General features: G+C 39.9%; 1 protein-coding gene across 2 annotated transcripts in view; it reads right to left on the minus strand.

Annotated features, from left to right (window-relative positions):
• JHY (junctional cadherin complex regulator) overlaps nt 1-22,302 on the minus strand; it is a 74,516-nt gene that overhangs the window by 46,214 nt on the left and 6,000 nt on the right. For both annotated transcript variants that reach the window (XM_032285152.1, XM_032285151.1), the window contains exon 3: nt 5,369-5,888. In XM_032285152.1, the coding sequence (XP_032141043.1) occupies nt 5,369-5,888 (520 nt within the window). The remainder of the gene's footprint in view (nt 1-5,368; nt 5,889-22,302) is intronic.

A 22,302-nucleotide genomic window follows, 5' to 3' on the forward strand; every position in this document is an offset into this window, starting at 1 on the left:
TGCATTTCTCTTATCGACTGAGTTGGGTAACTTCTCATATGTGTAACAGTCATATATATTAATTTTTCTTTGTTAGCTTTTATTAACAAAGACAAGACACAAAAAGTATAAATGAACAATTCACAGATTGCTCCTCTCATTACTCTTAATTTCCAGAGCTTTTTTTTTTTTTTTTTTTTTGAGATGGCGTTTTGCTCTTGCTCACTGCAACTTCCGCTTCCTGATTTCAAGCGATTCCCCTGCCTCAGCTTCCCAAGTAGCGGGGATTACAGTCATGTGCCACCACGCCTGGCTAATTTTGTATTTTTAGTAGAGATGGGATTTCCCCATGTTGGTCAGGCTGGTCTCAAACTCCTGACCTCAGCTGATCTGCCCACCTCGGCTTCCCAAAGTGCTGGGATTATAGGAGTGAGTCACTGCGCCCAGCGGGGAGATTTCTTTATTATCCTTGCTTATTCACAGGTTGTTCATTTATAAGTTCTGTGTATTTTTCCTTGGAATTTGGTCTTTTTCTTACTGATTTCTAGGATTTCCTGAAACCTCTACCAAAAAATACAAAAATTAGCCAGGCGTGGTGGCGGGAGGTGGCGGCTGCAGTGAGCTGAGATCGTGCCACTGTACTCCAGCCTGCACAACAGAGTGAGACCCTGTCTCAAACATAAAACAAAACAAACAAAGAACCTCCACACTTGGTACCCCAGCTTCCCACCTCCTACCCACAAATCAACTGAATAATCCTATCAGCCATGGAACACATCAATTCTCTGTAGAAAATGACTTACACAACTTTGACTTTGATAAAACCTTTGTGTTCTCTGTTCTAGTCCCTGCTAATTGAAATGTGGCCCATGAACCAGCAGCCTTGCATCTCCTGGGAACTTGTTAGAAATGCACACTCTCTGTCTCACCCCAGACCTACTGGATCACAATCTGTGTTTTAACAAGAGTCTGAAGGGGTTCATAGCCCTTTAAATTGTGAGAAGCAAAAGACTAGTGGTTCTCAAAAGTGTAGATCTGATAGCAGCAGCAGTATCACCTGGGCCCATGCAGAAAATTCAAATCCCTGGGCCTCACCCTACACCTGCTGAATCAGAGTTCAGGGGGCGAGGTCCAGCAAGCTTTTTAAAGAAGCCCTCCAGATGATTCTGGTGCTCACTAATGTTTGAGAACCACTGCTCTAGATCAGCAATTCTCAATCTCGGCTAAATATTAGAATCACTTGGGGAGTGTGGCGGACTCCCCATATTTAGAGTGCAGCCCAGATGACCTGAATTGGAATTTCAGTGGTTCATCCAGGAAATCAGTACTTTTAAAATTCTCCAGATGATTCCAACGTGAACCCAAGGCTGAGAACTGCTGCGCTAGTCTAGAACAGTGCTTCTCAAAGTTGGCTTCACATTAGAAATACTCAAAGAGCTTTAAAAAAACCAAAAAGGAAAACTGATGCTCAGGTTCTCAGAAATTTAAACTGGTCTGTGTGAGGCAAAAAAAAAAAAAAAAAAAAAAAAAAACTTTAAAAAATTCTCAGGTAATTTTGATATCCAGCCAGGTTTGCAAACTACTGCTCCAGAAATGCCATTTCCCCCATATAAACTTCAAGTTATAATAAAGAGTAGACAGTTTGGAGGTGATGGAAGGTGATCACTAGAACCCAGGAGGCTGAGGTTGTGGTGAGCCAAATCATGCCATTGTACTCCAGCCTGGGCAGCAAGAGGAAAACTCCATCTCAAAAAAAAAAAAAAAAAAAGAAAAGAGAAAGTTTCCTCCATGGCACAACAAAAAGAAAATTAAGCTGCAGAATCACAATACACCCTAATATTGTTTAGTAAATTAACTTATAACTACATTTTATAACATTTTAAATTTCCCTTATATTTACTCAGCCTTTACAGAGTGTTAGGCTAGTGACGATGAAGATTAAAAATGCGCACAAACCCTAGCTTCTGCTCACAGGGAACATATAATCTGAATCAGGAGGAGAGATCCACACACATCTACATATGAATACTGCTTCAAAAGCAACACATCATTTTATGCTGCTGACTAGAATTCACTAAAATAAGTTACACACATCATTATGTCACGGTTAGGTCAAAGTCATTTCTATTCTTTTCAAAAGAATAGGAAGCCAGGTCAGTGGTGCACACCTACAGTCCCACTCAGGTGGCTGAGGCAGCAGGATCACTCGAGCCCAGGAGATCAAGGCTGCAGTGTGTGATGATTGAATCTTGCATAACAACTACACTCCAGCAAAAAAGCAAAACCCCAACCCCAAAAAAAAAAAAAAAAAAAAAAAAAAAGAAGGAATCTCTTAAAAAAAAACAGTAGGAGCAAGAAGGACATATATGTTGGAAAATGATGAAGGAACAATTTTAAATAAAATTAGCCCTTAGACATTTGAACCTGGAGAAAGTGGTAGGGAAAGTCAATGGCCCCTTCAGAGAGTAATATAACAGCTTAGAGAAAGTTTTCTCAGCCCAGGCGTGGTGGCTCACGCCTGTAATCCCAGCACTTTGGAAGGCTGAGGTGGGTGGATCACCTGAGGTCAGGAGTCTGAGACCAGACTGATCAACATGGAGAAACCCCATCTCTACTAAAAATATAAAATTATCCTGGCATGGTGGTGCATGCCTGTAATTCCAGCTACTCAGGAGGCTGAGGCAGTAGAATTGCTTGAACCCAATAGGTGGAGCTTGTGGGAGCCAAAATTGTGCCATTGCACTCCAGCCTGGGCAGCAAGAGCAAAATTCTGTCTCAAAAAAAAAAAAAAAAAGAAAGTTTCCTCCACGGCGCAACGAAAAGAAAACTAAGCTGTGGAATCACTGACAATACACCCTAATATTATTTAGTAAATTAACTTATAACTACTAACAAAACTAGCAATTAAGAAATCAACAATTAAAGAGTTCATAATAAATATTCTTCCGGCTTCCTCCTGGAAATATAACTATTTCTTTTGACCTCAGACTAAAAAGAGGGTTTCTGAATGAAGAAAACCCCCAAACGTTCTCCTTCCGGATCAGCTCTTTCAAGAACACTTTTTAGTAATGAAAAATATTGTCCTAGTTTGAAATAAATTACTTGCTATAAACATTTTTCAGGCCAAGTATGGTGGCTCATTTCTATAATCCCAACACTTTGGGAGGCCAAGGTGGGAGGATCATTTGAGCCCAGGAGTTTAAGGTCAGCCTGGGTAACATGATGAGAGCCCCATCTTTACGAAGACATTTAAAAAAAAATTTAGTTAGATGTGGTGGCGCATGCCTGTGGTCCCATCTACTTGCCAAGGCTGAGGCAGGAGGATTGCTTGAGCCCAAGAGGTTGAGGCTGTACTGAGCTATGTTCCTGCTTTCATCCGAGCACTCCAGCTTGGGTGAAAGGCTGGAGCCTATCTCAAAAAAAATTTTTTTTCAAAGATATTGGACTGTTGAATTTATTTACATTTTTAAATGAGCAATCAAGCAAAATTCAAAATTTCATATAAGTTACAATGGCAAAGATGTGATATAATTCTTTTTTAAATTTTTGTTTATTTATTTTTATTTATTTATTTATTTATTTATTTATTTATTTTCTGAGACGGAGTTTTTTGTTGTTGTTGCCCAGGCTGGAGTGCAGTGACACAATCTTGGCTCACTGCACCCTCTGCCTTCTGGGTTCAAGCAATTCTCCTGCCTCAGCCTCCTGAGTAGCTGAGATTATAGGCATCCACCACCAGGCTCAGCTAATTTTTTTTTTTTTTTTCAGTACAGGGTTTCACCATGTTGGCCAGGCTGGTCTCGAACTCCTAACCTCAGGTGATTCACCTGCCTCGGCCTCCCAAAGTGTTGAGATTACAGGCGTGAGCCACGGCACCCAGCCAAATATATTTTTAAGCCCAAATCTCACCAGACATAATTCTTTTTTAAATTTTTATTTATTTATTTATTTTGAGACAGAGTCTTACTCTATCACCCAGGCTGGAGTGCAGTGGCACCATCTCGGCTCACTGCAACCTCCACCTCCTGGGTTCAAGCAATTCTTGTGCCTCAGCCTCCCTAGTAGCTGGGATTACAGGCATGCATCACCACACCAGGCTAATTTTTGTATTTTTGGTATAGATGGGGTTTTACCATATTGACCAGGCTGGTCTTGAACTCCTGGCCTCAAGTGATCCTCCCTCCTCGACCTCCCAAAGTGCTGGGATTACAGGCATGAGCCAACGCGCCCAGCCGCCAGACATAATTCTTTAAGACAAAAAAAGTGGGTCTCTGAATAAAGAAAAACCACAAATGTTCATTCACCTCATCTATTTTATTCCATGAGAAAATGCTCAGGTTAGAATATGTTAAAAAATACCAATTGGAATTTGGAATAAGTCTAAGGGCAACCACATTTAACATAATAACCTCTTCTTTGTATTTGAAAATGACCTCACATTAGCAGATGATAAATCTCAAGCTCTTTTTCCAATAACAGTGGTGGATTCTACTACTCCAAACCCACTCTTATCCTGTATCCATGGACATATCCATAGGAGGTGGGTGATAAGATCTTTATGTGCACCAATGAAATAGAACTAAGTTTACTGGCTCCAAAAGGTTTTGAATCCATCATGTGGGATAGAATTTACTCTCAAAATAACCTGATGAGGAAGTGAAGGCATTTATTATGGTCCCAATTTTGTAAATAAACAGACTAATGTTTAATCATATCATGTCATTTACACAGGACCATAAAAAATGATGTGATTTTCAATGGGGGTTATCGAAACATCCGAAGATTTAAAACAACAAACACCTTATGTTGTACCCTACCCACTCACCGGCCTCCTAATTTGTATACAGAATCTGAGTTGAGAATCGCTTCTGTATGTGAGCTGGGGCCTGTGCCATGCTACCCACAATGTGCTAGGGCATTTAACAGGGTTGAAAATCACTGCTATGATTGGTAATAAAGGTAATCGACACAAGAAATCAAGCACTTAAGTTCTGTATTTTATCGTTTGGAAAACAGTTTCAAAAAGTTCTAGATTTCTTTGAATGGAGAATTTCTGATATAATAATTGACAGAGCAATGGATTTATAATTACTCATAACAGTTAAGCAAGGTTTGATTTAATAACTGACATAGCAATAATCGACTTGTACCGATTACACTGTAAACCATTGATGGCTTTCATTTTGGTCATAAGAATTTGTGGTATAATTCCCCTCCTTCTACAACAAGGGGAACATACAGGGTATGCTGTGGAAGCGTTTGTTTTAGCCAGCCAGGTGGCTGCTATGACATCGTCACCCTGAAGGAAGTGATATCTACTCATTACAAGCAAACGCAAATTTTAGTTTAATGTTTCAGAAGACATTTTTTAAAAGTAGCCACAACGTACCTGTTCTGGGTGAGTTTCCCCTCTTTTTTTATTGTGAAGTTGAAGATAAGAGTCCATTTTAGGAGTGGATAATCCCAAAGTCAGCTTGTTTTTTTCCACAAAATATTGTTTGGACTTCCTTCGCCGAGGGCCACGTGATCCCGGCAGGAAAACCTCGTTATGTGAACTTGAGCTCTTCACGGACTGAGAAAGGCTGCTCGACTTCTCTTCCAGGTCACTGTCGCTCAGCTCTGAAAACGGCTTGCTGCGACGGGCACCATGCTCATAGCTTGGGCTTAAAAACTCACTACCAAGTAAAGAAGCTACACTCAGTGAACTCTCTTTCTGCTCGCCTTTTGCCCCTGAGAGTTCCACTGAAGTCTCCTTGGAAGGGTAGAGGGGAGCCAAAGGCAGATTATCTAAAGAACTATCCGTAGATGCCGGCAATGCTTCCACAGGCAGCAGCTGCCCTTCCTCCTTTTTACTCTTCCAGTTGGGGTCATAGCGGAGGTCTGAATATTTGTCTTCTATTGGTGGTTGCCTGCCCAAAGCAGAAAAGAAATATCAAGTCCTTATTCACGATAAGTTCACTCATTATAGTCAGTTGACCATTTAATTTGAAATCAATCTCAGTCTTTTTTTCTACAATTTTCCTTTTATTATCTGTATGGTAAACACAAATCCCAGCAGGGTGCAGTAGCTTACATCTGTAATCCCAACACTTTGGGAAGCTGAGGCAGGAGGATTGCTTGAAGCAAGGAGTTCAAAATCAGCCTGAGCAACACATCGAGATCCCATCTTTACAACAAATTCTTTAAAAAAAAATTAGCTGGGTACGGTGTCATACCTGCAGTCAAAGTTACTCAGGGGGCTGAGGCAGGAGGATCACTTGAGCTAAGGAGTTAGGCTACAGTGAGCTATAATCACGGCACTGCACTGCAGCCTGGGAAGACAGAGTGAGACCCTATCTCTTAAGATAAACAAATAATTAATAAGCATAAAGACAGATCCCAGGCCCAAATTAGACCCACACACTATACATAAGGGCAAAAGGCCTTAATTATCCAAGTTCATTGAAATATGGAATAAAAGCCGGGCACGGTGGTTCACGCCTGTAATCCCAGCACTTTGGGAGGCTGAGGCGGGTGGATCACGAGGTCAAGAGATCGAGACCATCCTGGTCAACATGGTGAAACCCCGTCTCTACTAAAAATACAAAAAATTAGCTGGGCATGGTGGCGCGTGCCTGTAATCCCAGCTACTCAGGAGACTGAGGCAGGAGAATTGCCTGAACCCAGGAGGCGGAGGTTGCAGTGAGCCGAGATCGCGCCATTGCACTCCAGCCTGGGTAACAAGAGTGAAACTCCGTCTCAATAAAAAAAAAAAAGAAAGAAATATGGAATAAAAATGGGGGATAATTTCTAAGTGTCAGAAAACAACTGAAAAACAAATGTCTATAACGCTAAACCAATAATCACTGTGGTTCAATGAATGCAGTTACTTATGTACACCAAGAATGACTCAGTATTTCAGCTGGTGAAGATAAAACTATGAGTCATACTTTGGCTGGTAGTACATTTCATGCACTGACGAACAATGTTTTGGTCAAGGACAAGCCACATGTACGCCTGAGGTCCTATGAGACTGTAACGGAGTTGAAAAGTTCCTATCACCTAGCGATGCTGTAACCCTTTGAATATCATCGTACAACGTGTTGTTCACATGTTTGTGGTGCTGCTGGTATAAACAAACCTACTGCACTGCCAGTCCTTTAACAGTATAGCACATACAAGTATGTGCAGCACATAATCCTTACTCATGATAATCAACAACTATGTTACTGGCCTTTGTATTCACTATATGATATGTTTTGGACCTGTGTACCCACCCAAATGTCATGTCAAACTGTAATCCCCAATGTTGGAGGTAGGGCCCGGTGGGTGGTGACTGGATCATGGGGACAGAGTTAGCATCATACTCCCTTGGTGCTTAGCATCATACTCCCTTGGTGCTGAGTAGTGAGTGAGTTATGGTGAGATCTGGTTGTTTAAGAATGTATAGCAGCTCCCCACCCTCTCTCTTGGTTCTGCTCCTACCATAAAAGGCCTGCTTCCTCTTTGCCTTTTGCCATGATTGTAAGTTTCCTGAGGTTTCCCTAGAAGCCAAGCAGATGCCAGAATCATGCTTCCTGTAGAGCCTGCAGAACTGTGAGCCAGTTAAACTTCTTTTTTTTAAAAATAAATTATCCAGTCTCAGGTATTCCTTTGTAGCAATGCAAGAACAGGCTAATATACTATGCCATACACACACACACACACACATATATATATATATATATATATATATATATTTTTTTTTTTTTTTTTTTGAGACAACGTTTTGCTCTTTTGCTCACGCTGGAGTGCAGTGGTATGATCTTGGCTCACTGCAACCTCTGCCTCCCGAGTTCAAGAGATTCTCATGCCTCAGTGTGTATTAACATGCCTGACTATTTTATTTTTTATTTTTTTATTTTTAGTACAGATGAGGTTTTGCCATGTTGGCCAGGATGGTCTTGACCTCCTGGCCTCCTGTGATCCACTCACCTCAGCCTCCCAAAGTTTTGGGATTACGGGTGTGAGCCACCATACCCAACCACTACACTAAATTGTTTATCATTATTTTAGAGTGCACTCCAACTTTTTTAAAAGTTAACTGTGAAACAGCCTCAGGCAGGTCCTTCAGGAGGGATTCCAGAAGCAGGCATTATTATCCTAGGGGATGACAGCTCCATATGTGTTACTGGCCCTGAAGACCTTCCAGTGAGACAGAGAATGGACACGGAAGACAGTGATATTGATGATCCTAACCCTGTTTAGGCCTAGACTAACGTGTCTCTGTTTTAAACAAAAAAGTTTAAAAAAATTTAATAGAAAAAAGCTTATAGAATAAGGATATAAGGAATTTTTATACAGCTGTACAATGTATTTGTGTTTTAAGCTGTGTTATTACAAGAGTTAAAAAGTTAAAAAAATTAAAAGTTCATAAAGTAAAAAAGTTAAAGTAGCTAAGGTCAATTTATAAATGAAGAAATATTTTAAAAAATAAATTTAGAGGCTGGGCACGGTGGCTCATGCCTGTAATCTCAGCATCTTGGGAGGCCAAGGTGGGTGGATCACCCGAGGTCAAAAGTTCAAGACCAGTCTGGCCAACATGGTAAAACCCCGTCTCTACTAAAAATACAAAAATTGGCTGGGCATGGTGGCGGGTGCCTGTAATCCCAGCTACTTGGGAGGCTGAGGCATGAGAATCACTTGAACCCGGGAGACAGGTTGCAGTGAGTCAAGATCATGCCATTGCCCTCCAGCCTGGGTGACAGAGCTAAACTCAGTCTCAAAAAAAAAAAAAACAATAAAAAAAATGTAGAAGCGTCTAACTGTACAGTGTTTATAAAGTCCACAGTAGCATACAGTAATGTCCTTGGCCTTGAAATTCGCTGCCCGCTGACTCACTGCCTCACCCAGAGAAACGTACAGTCCTACAACCTCCATTCATGGTGAGTGCCTACATAGGTGTGCCATTTAAATAACTTTTATGCTGTATTTTTACGGTACCTTTTCTATGTTTACATGCACAAATACTTACCATTGTATTACAGTTCCCTACAGTGTTTAGTGTAGTAACACACTGTACAAATTTGTAGCCTAGGAGCAATAGGCTATACCACGCAGCCTGGTGTGTAGTAGGCTCCACTACTTAGGTTTGTATAAGTGCACTCTATGATGTTCCCACAATGACAAAATCACCTAATGACGAATTTCTCAGACCATACCCCTGTTGTCAGACAATGCATGACTGTATAGACGTCTGGCTGTTTAGAAAGAGAACTGTGAATTGTTGCCTAGACAACGTTTGCTTCGGACTGCTCCTTTTTGGGGGAAAGCAAGGTTTTATCTTGACTGAATACCTATATAGATTCATTCGTCTTTTCAGTGATTTTGCTTTTTATTTCACTTTGTCTTTGTAGAATGTATCTAATGTACTACAGGAAGATCCCCGAGGCTTCAAATCAGACCAGATCATGCCTGGCTCACTGAAAGGTTCATAGCCTCCTGTCTGTCAGCTCTGCACATGAAGCTCGGTCGATAGGTCAGAATGCACTTGACACTGCAGGAGGGGCCTATTTGAATAAAAGGTTAAGCGTGTGGTCCTGCCTGAGAAAAGCGAACTAGTCTATACCCAGTTCATGTGACCCAAAATAAAGTCTCCCTTTTCCCTATGACAATCTTAACTTGTAAAGTATCCCCAGTCTTAACCAAAAAAAAAAAAAAAAAAAAAAGCTGGCAATATGGCATATTTAATAGCCTCTTTGATCTTCAAAAGGTAAATGAGAGAGATTTTCCTTCCTTGAGTACGGTATATGTAATCCTCTAATCAAAAAGAAAATGTAAATCACCTAGGCTTTTTATGCTATTTTATATTCCCATTTACAGAGGGCATAATTTTATGCTGGGTAAACAAACTAATGATCCCCCTAATGTTAACTTACTTAATGTGGACCCAGATTTCTTTGATTTGATATAAAGCCAAAAACTGGAGCAAAAAACCAAAACCGTCATGCCTTGCTGAATTGTCATTTTGAGTTTTTAGTTCACATGTTACGATGAAGAACTTCTTGAAATAAGTGGCTCCTCCTTTTCCAACAAGAGAAGAGAGATGCTCTTCTCCTTCAGCAAAACGGAAATGGTCCACATCTGTTAGAAAATGGGACACCCAAATGTTCGTTCACCTCACCCCTCCCTGCAGTGCAGGGTCACCTGCCTCTGGGGCTTTGATGGGGAGGTTTCTCCCAAGTGATGTGCCATCCTAAGAACTCACAGTGTTTCCTATCCCTGCCTTTCACTTGACCCTTAAGCATCATGGGGCATGCATATGGGACATGGGTGGTCCAGCAGTGTCTGGGAGTCCACAGACCTGGGCTCAGGTTCTCCATCTGTTGCTACCTATTCTGCATCAGTTGGCAAATCAGTCATCTCTGATTCAGTTTTTCTCATCTATAAGTCGGGCTAAATTCTATTTCTCAGGGCTGCATGAGGATCAACATGAGCGAATGTGTCTTAAAGTGCTCTATAGTTGTGCGTACTTAATATTTCACTGTGGTAATCTTGTCTCCTCATTAGACAAATTCTCAGGCAGTGGGGACTGCACGTGATCTCTCCTTCCCTAACTTCTACCCTAGTACGCTGCACTGTGCTATGGACAGAAGAGTCAATAAATACTTCTTGAATAAATTACTCCCTCTCTAAAAATACTCAGGTCAACACAAATACAGCATAAATGTTTATTTTTAAAAATCAATAGTAATAAATTAGAATCCAAACATGCAGAGGCTTCTTGCATTAGATCAAATTAGAGAATGATTTTAAGGGCTTATCTTGTACTGAATTAAACATAAGTTTCAACTGTGGTTGTTTAGGTGGGGAAGAAAGCACAATTATTATCTTCAGATTTTTTTCTAAAGAAAGGTGCTGTTTTCCCATATTTATGCTGTGCTGAAAGAAAAAAAAAACCTAGTTTAACTTTCTTCATTCATTTGCTCACTCATATTCAGCAGGTATTTATTTATTGAGCCTTTTACTAAGCTACAGGAATAGTGGTAAATGGTGAAGCGGTGGATGCACAGCCTAGTGGGGGATACAGATCAGGAAACAGCAATTAACACTTTGGAGTGATGTATGCTCTGATGAGGAACGCTGGGCCATCAGGACACAGAGGGACATCCAGTCCTGTCTTGAGAGGTCAGGGAAAGCCTCCTGGAGGAAGTGCTGGCGTAGCTCAGAGCTAAGGCTGAGAAGGACAGGAAGTCTACGCCAGGTTGAGGGAATAGCATGTAAAAAGGAGTGGAGGCAGAGACAATGCGGTGTTTTCATAGAACAAATTCTGCGTGGACAAAACGGAGGGCGAGAGGGGGGCAGGTCGAGGAGCACAGCTCAAGGGTAAGCAAAGGTCAGATCTCGAGGGATGCTGCAAACTCCTGAAGCAGCTTGGGCTTAACAAAGCTAACCAGAGAGTTAATTAGAAAGCAAAGATTTTAGTAAGACGTAAATACATTTGGACAGCCAAACTGAGAAGTTTCTGAAAGGGATTATCTACGGAGGCTATGAAGTCCTTTTTGGAAAGCTTAGAAGGTAGTCCTCTACTTTGTACTGTTTAGAGCAGGGCTGGCCACGTTTCACAGGTGACAACACTGGGGATCACTGTTCAGCCACTCACTCAGGAGTGGGATGTAGAAAGAGCACGTTACTGTTTGATGATCTAGGGAATGTTTGCTGTGAGTCTTCAGGTTTTTTTCCCCGGAAAAACGTTGAGGGAAGTACTATAATTACCCCCATTAAACAGATGGTGAAACTGGGGCTTAGAGGGCTATGTACATCTCTCAAGGTCAAAGAGCCTGGCAGTCTGCTCTGGATTGGGCTCCTACACATCATGTTGCATTGTATCCTGCAGCTATTCCCATAGGTGACAGTGAAGCAAGTGTGTTGCAGTATCTGCCTCATGTGAATCAATGAATGGATGGGTCAGCTGGCCAGTCAATAGATATGCGTGGAGCACCTCCTACATAGAGGAAGAGGAAGAATCTTAGGTGCAGAAAATACAGCAGCAAGGAAAACAGAAGCAGGCTGCTGGGTCTTACTCTTCAGTGAGGAGGACGGACTTTATACACTATAAGTCAGCAATCAACTAATAAACTACAGGTGTAAAGAAATACAGGCTGTTATGGGTATTTAAAACAGGAAGATGTGACTTATCACAAAAATGTCAGCCTCTTATTTCCACATTCAATTGTTAGATGATATCTCAAAGTCCATTCCAACTCCACTGTTCTATGATTCTGTGATAGACTCATGAAAGAATCAATAACTGAGTAATGCCCACTATTTGAAAAATTATGTAGTCTTCAGTTTAAGGAAATAGATTTCCTGGTTTTCATCTCTGCAGTTATGCTAAGAAAACTGGTGCACTCATACTGGTCATGTATTTAACCAGCATCAGCTGATGAGGGCATAGTTTCTGCAGTCGTGACTATTGCCCTCCTTCTGTCATATGTAATATTGTGGTACTTTGTTTCTCTGTATGATAATATGGATTATTTTGGTTCTCAGAAATGGTACAGAAGAGCATCTAAGAACAAGGGTCCTAAACTACTTGCATTCAATTCCTGGTGCCACCAGAGTATGTGAATGTGGGCAAGTTATTTAACTTCTGTGGCTCAGTTTCCTCATCAATAAAACGGGGATAATAACAGTACTGGCCAGGTGTGGTGGCTCATGGCTATAGTCCTGGAATTTTGAGAGGTCCAGGCAAAAGGATCACTTGAAGCCGTGAGTTTGAGACCAGCCTGAGCAACACAGAGAGACCCCCATCTCTACAAAAAACAAAACAAAACCAACAGCCAGGTAGTGTGGCATGGGCCTGTAGTCCCAGCTATTCAGGAGGCTGAGGCAGGAGGATGGCTTAGCCCTGGAGGTCGAACCTGCAGTGAGCCATGACTATGCCACTGCACTCCAGCTTGGGCAACACAGTGAGACTCTGTCTCGATAAAAATAAAATAACTAAAAAATAATAATAGTACCTACCTCATAGTGTTATTGAGAGGATTATAAGAATTAATACATCTAAATGCATAGAACTATGTCCCTGGCACAGAGTAAGGGTTCCATGAGGACCAGCTGTGGAAGCGCAGATCAGAGAGCTCCAGCATTAGCCTTGCTTGCTGTGCGTCACATTCAGTCCCCATGACATAACACCTTTGTTAGGTATTATACTTCTGGTGATGGATCTCAAGGGATTCTTCTCTCCCCAGGGCTTATTTCCAGGGCACAAAGTTGTCTTGTGATACACTAAGTGGTACCCTAGTGGCCTGAAAGAATTAACATCCGTCTTTAAAAATCTAGTTTTTAATCACCACTTAGGCACGGTGGAGAATGGCCAAACCACAATTTGGAAATGGCAATAAGAAAGGTCAGTACTTTCACAAGATGAAACATTTTAACAATTGCTAAAGATGACAAATAAGGTAAAACTGGCATAATTAAATTACTTTAGACCTTTTGAAAAAGCTGTAATTTCTAGCCTCAGCAAATTTCCATTCTTAAATGGCTGTAGGCCCCGCACAGTGGCTCACACCTATAATCCTAATACTTTGGGAGGCTGAGGCAGGCCGATCACGAGGTCAGAGGTCAGGAGATCAAGACAAGCCTGGCCAACATGGTGAAACCCTGTCTCTACTAAAAATACAAAAATTATCTGGGCATGGTGCACGCACCTGTAATCCCAGTTACTCGGGTGGCTGAGGCAGGAGAATCACTTGCATCCAGGAGTTAGAGATTGCAGTGAGCCGAGATCGTGCCACTGCACTCTAGCCTGGCCACAGATCGAGACCCCGGCTAAAAAAAATAAATAAATAAAAACTGATGTTTTAAGTGGAACCTAGAAAATACAAAGGGTTTAGAAACATACCAGAGGAAATGAGTTGCTCTGGCTGAGAAAAATGTTTTTGAATCAGAGAAGCTCTAAGAATGTGTATATATAAGGGTAGAGCCTGAAGATGTGGCTCTTATAAGAGTTTTAATTATGTCACACCATTTACACCTGAAAAGACTATCTTAAAACATCCTCTTTCTCCCCTTTCTGGATGGAAACCATATGTTGAGACAAATAGGAGGTTATGCTTTGCAAAATCATGAGCCTGGAAAGCTGTAATACTTCACAAAAACAAATCTAATGGTCAAAATAGAACATGATACTGAAGAACCCCATTTTACTGAGCTTGTGTGCTTGGAAGCCCCATTGTGTTTCACGGTCTAGGTCAACACACTGGGACAAAATGAGTGTGAAGTGCCTTTTCATCAGTAATCATCTGCACACAAAACATGCACCTCTTTTCCTCCCCGTTTGATAGAAAGGTTACACAGAAAATGAGTACACAACTCTTTTGTTACCGTTCAGACAACAGATGCAGGGTCTCCTCTTCAGATGCCTAGGTTAGAAACGAAGGCAGAGAGGAAGGGAGTGGGGGACGGTTTCACATGCATATGCCATGATATTTGCTGGCTTTAATGGACCATATTTGAGTACTTACTGTGATAACTTCAAACAAAATAAAATAAAATCTCCATTTAATGAAGAGCCTCATATTCAATATTGTATTCAATCAAAAAATTACTAAAATTAGAGCATGTTTCTAGTACAATTAACATCCTTTGCACTCACAATAAAATATTCAGTAACTGGCCATTTTGCCTGTTGAGGAGGTGAATAAAAGCATTGCTATTAATCATTTAGCTGTTATTTATTTGTCACTTCATTTTAAGTAGGCAGTTAAATTGAAACTGCACATGTTATTATTGATTTAGGTTTAATTTAATCCTTTTAAACAGAATAATTATTCCCAATTTATATGCCATTAAATCTTTTATGCATATGAACAGGAAATTCAATTTTTGTTTAAGTGTAAAGTTTTTAATGCTTTTTTAAGGAACTATAAAACCGATCACTGTTTCCAAGGATTTCTGAATTCTATGCTCACCTTAATCTTCTTATCAAGAGCTTTTAAGTAAATAAAATGAAATAAATCTGAAAGATTAAAAATTCACTTTTGTACATATGAAATAAAATGGTTCCACAAATATACTGAAATGCTTTGTGAAGGTGATTTGCAATTCAGAAAATTTTATTTAATACACACATTTATTTTGCTAAAAATTTAAGCATTTTAATAGAAAAAGATGGTTTAATGAAATGAAGGTCAAAGACTGCCTACAGAATCACACTAAAGGAGCTAGATTGTTATTTAGTGAATTTTATTTATAAAAATACATAATTTGGATAATTCCAACCCAAGTCCTTTTTTTCTCTTTGATAACAGATTTGTGACTGCAAAATACCAGATATTTCTCCTGGGTTCTTAATAGCACCAGTCTTGATTCAAGAACAATCTGTGAGTTAAATGAAAATAAATTATCTAAAGAAGACATGTTGTAATTGCAATGTAAAATTCTAGTACCTCACTTCTATTAAGATTATGTCATGTGAAACCAAGGCTGCACCTTCACAAGGGAAATGCTGCATGACACAGTATTTAGAAACATAATTCGTCTCATTCAGTGAGAGCTTACAATGCTAATGCCAGACATTTTCCATGGAAGGCTTGAGTGTTGTTTTTCATTCTCCAAAATAATAGCTAAGAGACAGAGACCTAGATTTATAAAATGTGCAGGTGCTTATACTTTCTTTAGGTAGAGTTTCTTCTTCTTCTTCTTTTTTATTTTGAGACAGAGTCTCACTCTGCCCCCAGGCTGGAGTGCAATGGCACGACCTCGGATACTGCAACTTCCGCCTTCCGGATTCAAGCGATTCCTGTGCCTCAGTCTCCTGAGTAGCTGGGATTACAGGTGTGGCTAATTTTTGTATTTTTAGTGGAGATGGGGTTTCACCATGTTGGCCAGGCTGGTCTTGAACTCCTGACCTCAAATGATCCGCCTGCCTCAGCCTCCCAAAGTGCTGGGATTACAAGTGTGAGCCACTGGGCCCGGCCAAGTTTCTTATATTTTAAATGCCAGATTTAGCAGCATTAAAATTGCAAGGCAGCTGTGATATCATAAGAAGGCAGTGGAGTGGTCTTGACACTTGGGTTCTAGTCCAAGGTTTGCCACTAGCCAGCCATGTGAACTTGGGCAAGTCTTTCCACCATTCGAGGTCTTAGGTTCCTCCTCTGTACAATAAATAAAGGGAATGGGCTGACTTTAAAGAGCCCTAACAGCTCTAATAATCCATCATTTTATTAGTTGGATTGGGCCTATCAGCCAAACCTAGCAATATATGGAAGCGTTGGGAAAATCATTTATTTTTAATTCCATATATTTAAAAGTTATATTAATCAAAGTTTTATATATTTTCAAACTTGTCAGGGAGTAGAAATAAATAAAGAGGCAAAGGTCATGAATTAAAGCATCCCTTTAGTAATTTTGTTACAGTCTTCCTGATCCTCTTGATAAACTCACAGCGTTGTCGGTGATTTAAATTTAAATCATACTTTATGAGGTTTTGAACTCACTATGTAGGTACTTACTCTAACACAATAATGCATCTCAGTTTTGAAATAACCTAGAAAGGACCTAGTGGTTGTCTCTGGAGGCAACAAGCCCAGGAGTCACTATGGCTTTAGCATTTCTGACAGGGGCTCGGCCTTTAATAGCTACAATTCATGCCCATGCACACCCTTTACTTCCGTCTATGACTGCTCATCTGTTACAATGGCACCATGCCTGCTCTGAGGAGTGTGTTGCAGTGTAACTAAAGCATAGCTTATCAGTAAATGAATGAACAGAAAACAGAAATGACTAATATCTGCAATAAAAAGTCACTCCTCTGATATAACTATTCCCATGTGATCAGAAATAAATAAATAAATGCTAGTAGCTACTCCCAGAATGCTGCATGGAAACCTCTAGAACATGGCAGGTAGTGTAGTGTATTGGAAAAAGTTGACAAAACACTGGCCTTAAATTGAAAATCTAACAAAAGACAACAGAACACAACGTGGATGAATGTTGTTAGAAGCCAATGGCAATGAAAGTTGACTCCTGAAAGCTTCTAGAATGTTCTCAATCGCCCTAGCATATTAGACCTAACTTCAAATGTCTTCTTTAATCTCCTAACCAGTATGAAAAAATTCTCTACACCACCTATGGAGAGACAGTAGTCTAGTCTCAGCTTAAATATTTCCCATGCATTCTACAAACAGCCTGGGAAATTTGGGGGAAATGAAAATCCTGAGTTTTGGTCTTCCCTAAGTCTTTCTCTACCTGTGGTCTCCTTGGGTTATCCGGTGCCACTCTTCAAACCCTAGAAGTCATCATTCAATACTTCCCCTGACTTTTGTATTATTAATCAGAACCAACACACGAAAGCATCTGAGAGACACAATTATATACAACAATTAAATACAGATTTTTTTTGTTGTTTGAGACGGAGTCTCACTCTGTCACCCAGGCTGGAGTGCAGTGATGCGATCTCAGCTCACTGCAACCTCTGCCTCCCGGGTTCAAGCAATTCTCCTGCCTCAGCCACCTAAGTAGCTGGGACTACAGGCGCATGCCACCACACCCAGCTAATTTTTGTATTTTTAGTATTTAGAGATGGGGGCTCACCATATTGGTCAGGCTGGTCTCAAACTCCTAACCTCAGGTGATCCACCCACCTTGGCCTCCCAAAATGCTGGGATTACAGGTGTGAGCCACTGCAACAGCCCAAAATGCAGATTATTATGAGTCCCTTTTTTTTTTTTTTTTTACTTTCAGACAATTCTGAATACTCAATTTAACTGGTAATTCCTCATGTGCCTATCTCTCTCCTATTAATTTCTAATGCAAGGTGGTTTCTTAGGCAGAATATGTGCCGTTTTGTGGAGGCTATGGTTTGAGGTGATCAGAGAGGAAAGCACTGGAGACCCCACTGCATAAAAACATTTGTTTCCCAGGACAAGTGCTGAAGAATAATGGCTACTATGACCTCCCGGCCCAAAGGAAAACGTAATTCATGTCTATGTACTCGGAGGACATAGTATCCTCTAAAAATGTTTATTACTTTCCTAAACTTTATCATTTTTTATGCATATTTACTCTGGATTCAGTTTAATCTATATTGAAATTGTCATAGTTTTGATTTTTACTAGATAGTGAAATAGAATCCTTTATCAACTCAATCCTTGATTATCTAGCTAGATTGTAATTAGTGGCTCAGGCTTTGGCATTTGGAGAGAGGTCAATTTAATTTCTGGCTCTACTATCTAGTAACTACATATACCTATACAGCTCTCAGATCCTTATCTGCAAAATGGAGTTAATAATGCCTATCCAAGGGGCTCTTGTAAGGAAAAATGAGACTGTATATATAAAGCAAAAAGTTTTACAAATGGTAGCTAATTAAGTGAATATTCCTGTTAACAAGACCTTATTAAGCACACATATAAAGTAGTGTATGGCTGTTCTCTGATTTTTTTTTTTTAAATATACAAGGTTTCAGAAGTCCCCAGGACTGAAGAGGTTGTTTCTAATGCTCTAGGAATTACACAGATCTCTTTCTTCATGAGTGCTGAGTGTCATAAGGCCAGTTCTGGAGTGGGGTTTAAGGATTATCACGTGAAGATCCCCTCTCTACTCTTCATTTACTTACTATAGTCAATGCTGCTCCAAATTCCATTAAGTAAAAGGTTTTCTCTCATCCATATACATTGAACTATGGCTTGACTTTGGTCAGATACAAGGGAATAATTGCTTTGAGGAGGTTCTAGTAACATCAAAAACACAAGTGTAGGACTCAAGTGATTTGTCAGGCAGCTTTTTAAATTATTGATCATAAAAGCAAGAAGAAAGAAATTTTCTTTGGTTTTAAGGCAAGCTTTGAGTATTTTTTTTTTGAACTACAATTCCCAGAATGCCATCAACTTTACAGAAATAAAAGCCTACTTGAATTTCATATTGAGAGTCTGAGATCAATTTACTTGTCTATTTCATGGCTCATAAACTACTCAGATCCAAGCAAGAGTATTCCTGAGAGGCTTCCAAGACTAACATGAGGCAGGGAAAGGGACCAATAATGAAACACTCACCTGAATAATATTTTTGAGGCATTATTTGTCTAAATGCTTCAGTTCTGTTTTTCTTTTTACTTGAGAACTGGTCATCCTAATGTTCAGTATATGAAGCACTATATGGCCAAACAATGACTAGGGCAATAACCTATTCTGACCCTAGGGTTTATAGTTTATTGTTAAAAAATTTCCAGGCAAATCAATCTGAAGAAAAAAGCATTATTTGAGGATCTCTGAATCAGAAAACCAAGAATCTAACCATAATTTTGATTTTTGTAAGCATTATTCTTTATTTTGAAATATATTAAATGGTATTTAAACTGTCTTTGGTAAGAACAAGGGTTAAAGTCAGGTCCCTGAGCACTGGACAAAAGGAGAAAACAACTCGACAACAGGAAACGAGGTCACTTAATGGATCCTTACCTTGGTTTCTTCATCTTAAAAGTACAAAAATACCTATCCATTGCAAAAATATTTTTTCCTTTTCAGTGGCCCCATTTCTGTAACTAAAACTACTCCCATTTATTACCTAGGAGATTATAAATCTCTTAAGAGCCAGGATAAAAACAGGGTTTGGAGCCATGGAGTCAGACTGCCTGAGTTTTCTGCTCTACCACTCATAAGATGCAATAAATGGGAATAATATAAACTTTTAAAGTTTCATTTGCAACCTTCAAAATGGGATCATTACAGTATCTACCAAGCTGCAATAAAGATTAAATGAGATAATACACGTAAAATGTTTAGCACAGAAGCCGGCTCATGAAAAGCATTCTATAAATGCCAGCTATTGTTAAAGGGACACTTCATCTTTGGCTTCTCTTGTTCCTTCAATCCCCATATCTAATCTATCACCAAACCCTGTCAATTCTTTTATTTATATATATAAAATTTCAGTCAAAGTTTTGCTAAAAAAAAAAAAAAAAAAGAAAAAAAAACTGGGGAGCCTGTAATCCTAGCACTTTAGGAGGCCAAGGTGCAGAGACTGCCCGAGCACAGGAGTTTAAGACCAGCCTGGGCAACGTGGTAAGATCCCATCTCTACTAAAAGAAGAAAAAATTAGCCGAGGGTTGTGGCACATACCTGTAATCCCAGCTACTCGGGAGGCTGAGGCATGAGAATCATTTTAACCCAGGAGGCGGAGGTTACAGTGAGCCAAGATAGTGCCACTTCACTCTAGCCTGGACGACAGAGCAAGACTCTGTCTCCAAACAAACAAACTGGGAACATCCCAAAGTCCACCCTTGGGTGACTGAATAAATTTATCATGGTACGTCCAGATAGTAGAATACTATGTACCATATACAATATGTACTATGAACATATAAATATAATAATCGCTTAGTTATCTGTGAGGGAGTGGTTCCAGGACTCCCTGCTGATACCAAAATCCAGGGATGGGCAAGTCCCTTTTATAAATTGGGGTAATATTTGCATATAGCGTATGCATGTCCTCCTATATATTTTAAATTATCTCTAGATTATTTATAATACCTAATACAATGTAAATGCTGTGCAAATAGTTGGGTTTTTCTTTTTTTAGATGGAGTTTTGCTCTGTTGCCCAGGCTAGAGTGCAGTGGTACGATCTCCAGCTCACTGCAACCTCCACCTCCCTCAAGCGATTCTACTGCCTCAGCCTCCCGAGTAGCTGGGATTACAGGTGCCTGCCACCTCGCCCGGCTAATTTTTGTATTTTTGGTAGAGACGAGGTTTCACCATCTCGGCCAGGCTGGTCTTGAACTCGAACCTCATGATCCACCCGCCTCAGCCTCCCAAAGTGCTGGTATTACAGGCGTGAGCCACTTCGCCCAGCCCGTAAATAGTTGTTATGCTATATTATTAGGGAATAAAGACAGGAAAAATAGTCTCTGTACATGTTTAGTACAGATTCGACCATCCATTTATTCCCCAAATATTTTTGATCTGTGGTTGATTGAATCCACAGATGCGAAAGCCATGATACAGAAGGCCAACTCTATAGAAAGATACTCAAGATTCACATGGGTATTCTGTTAAATGAAAATAACCAGTTGCCAAAGAGGATGTCTAAATTTATCTCATTTGGTTAAAAACATGTAAAAAGATTCTCAGGCTCACAAGTAATCAGAGAAAAGTAATTTAAATCTATAATAAGATAGGATTTTATAACCCATCAGAATGGCAAAGGTTAAAAAGACAGTAATTCTGAGGACTGGTAACTTGCAGGCACTTATGGGTTAAGTTGAAGATGTCCATTCTCCCATGAACCAGCAATTCCATTCCTGGGAACTTACACCCTAAGGAAACTCCTGCCAGCATACCAAGGAAGCATACGAGGACGTGCACAGAGCACTGTATGAAATAACGAAAACTGGAAAAACCCTAAATATTCATCAATATTCAACCAAGGCCATGTCTTAGTTCAAAAGCATAATTGTAAAATGCCAGAAACATAATGTTGACTGAATAAAAAGGGCATCATATATCCATAGATATATATTTATCTAGTAATTATAGATTACCCATGAAATAAATGAATGGAAAATTGGCGAGAAAGATGCACACTCATTTAAGAGTATGTATTGATTACCTCTGAGGGGGAAGGAAGGGGAATGAGTTTGAGAAGGGGGTACAAGGAAATTTTATCTGTAATAAAGTATGAATTTTAAAAATATGTCTGAAACAAATATGGCAGTAAGGGTCATACTGTATTTTTCTCTGTAATTTTCTATAGGTTAGAATTTTCACATGATTTTTAAAAAAAAAAAAAACAGCATCAGTAACAAGATAAGGACATCCTCCAAGCACTATAACCTTAGACAAGTTTCTTCTTCTCTGCTAGCCTCATTTTCCTTATCTGTGAAATAGGAAAAGCAGCATCTTCCCTACCGGATCGAAATTGCGATGGAGAATTGAGTGAAACTAAGATAGGCTTTTAAAAAGTGATATCACTGTTATGACTGTCATATCCATCCAGTAGTCTCTTTGCCCGTTGTGTGTTTACTCTCTCATTCAAAATGCACCAACTTGCAGAATAATCTTCCTTAAACACTGCTGCATCTCACTGCCCTCCCCAGGAACCTGTATTCTCTCTACCTGGCTTCCCCAACTCAGTCCAATCAAGGGTGTCTGTCTCTCTGAAGCTGTCCCACATGCCTCTTCTGCCTCCAGCACCTTGGTGACAGCTCTTATCACTTTTACTGTGACATATCACTAAAAAACACTTATGAGACTGATTCAACTAGATATCCCCACTGAAAAAAGGGAGGGGAAGACAAAAGGAAGGCAGAAAAAGAAACATAAGAAAGAAAGAAAAGACTCAGGACAGGGCTCTACTTCTG

This window comes from Sapajus apella, unplaced genomic scaffold (assembly GCF_009761245.1).
Source record: "Sapajus apella isolate SASKATOON/1434 unplaced genomic scaffold, GSC_monkey_1.0 scaffold16, whole genome shotgun sequence".
Taxonomy (NCBI): Eukaryota; Metazoa; Chordata; class Mammalia; order Primates; family Cebidae; genus Sapajus; species Sapajus apella.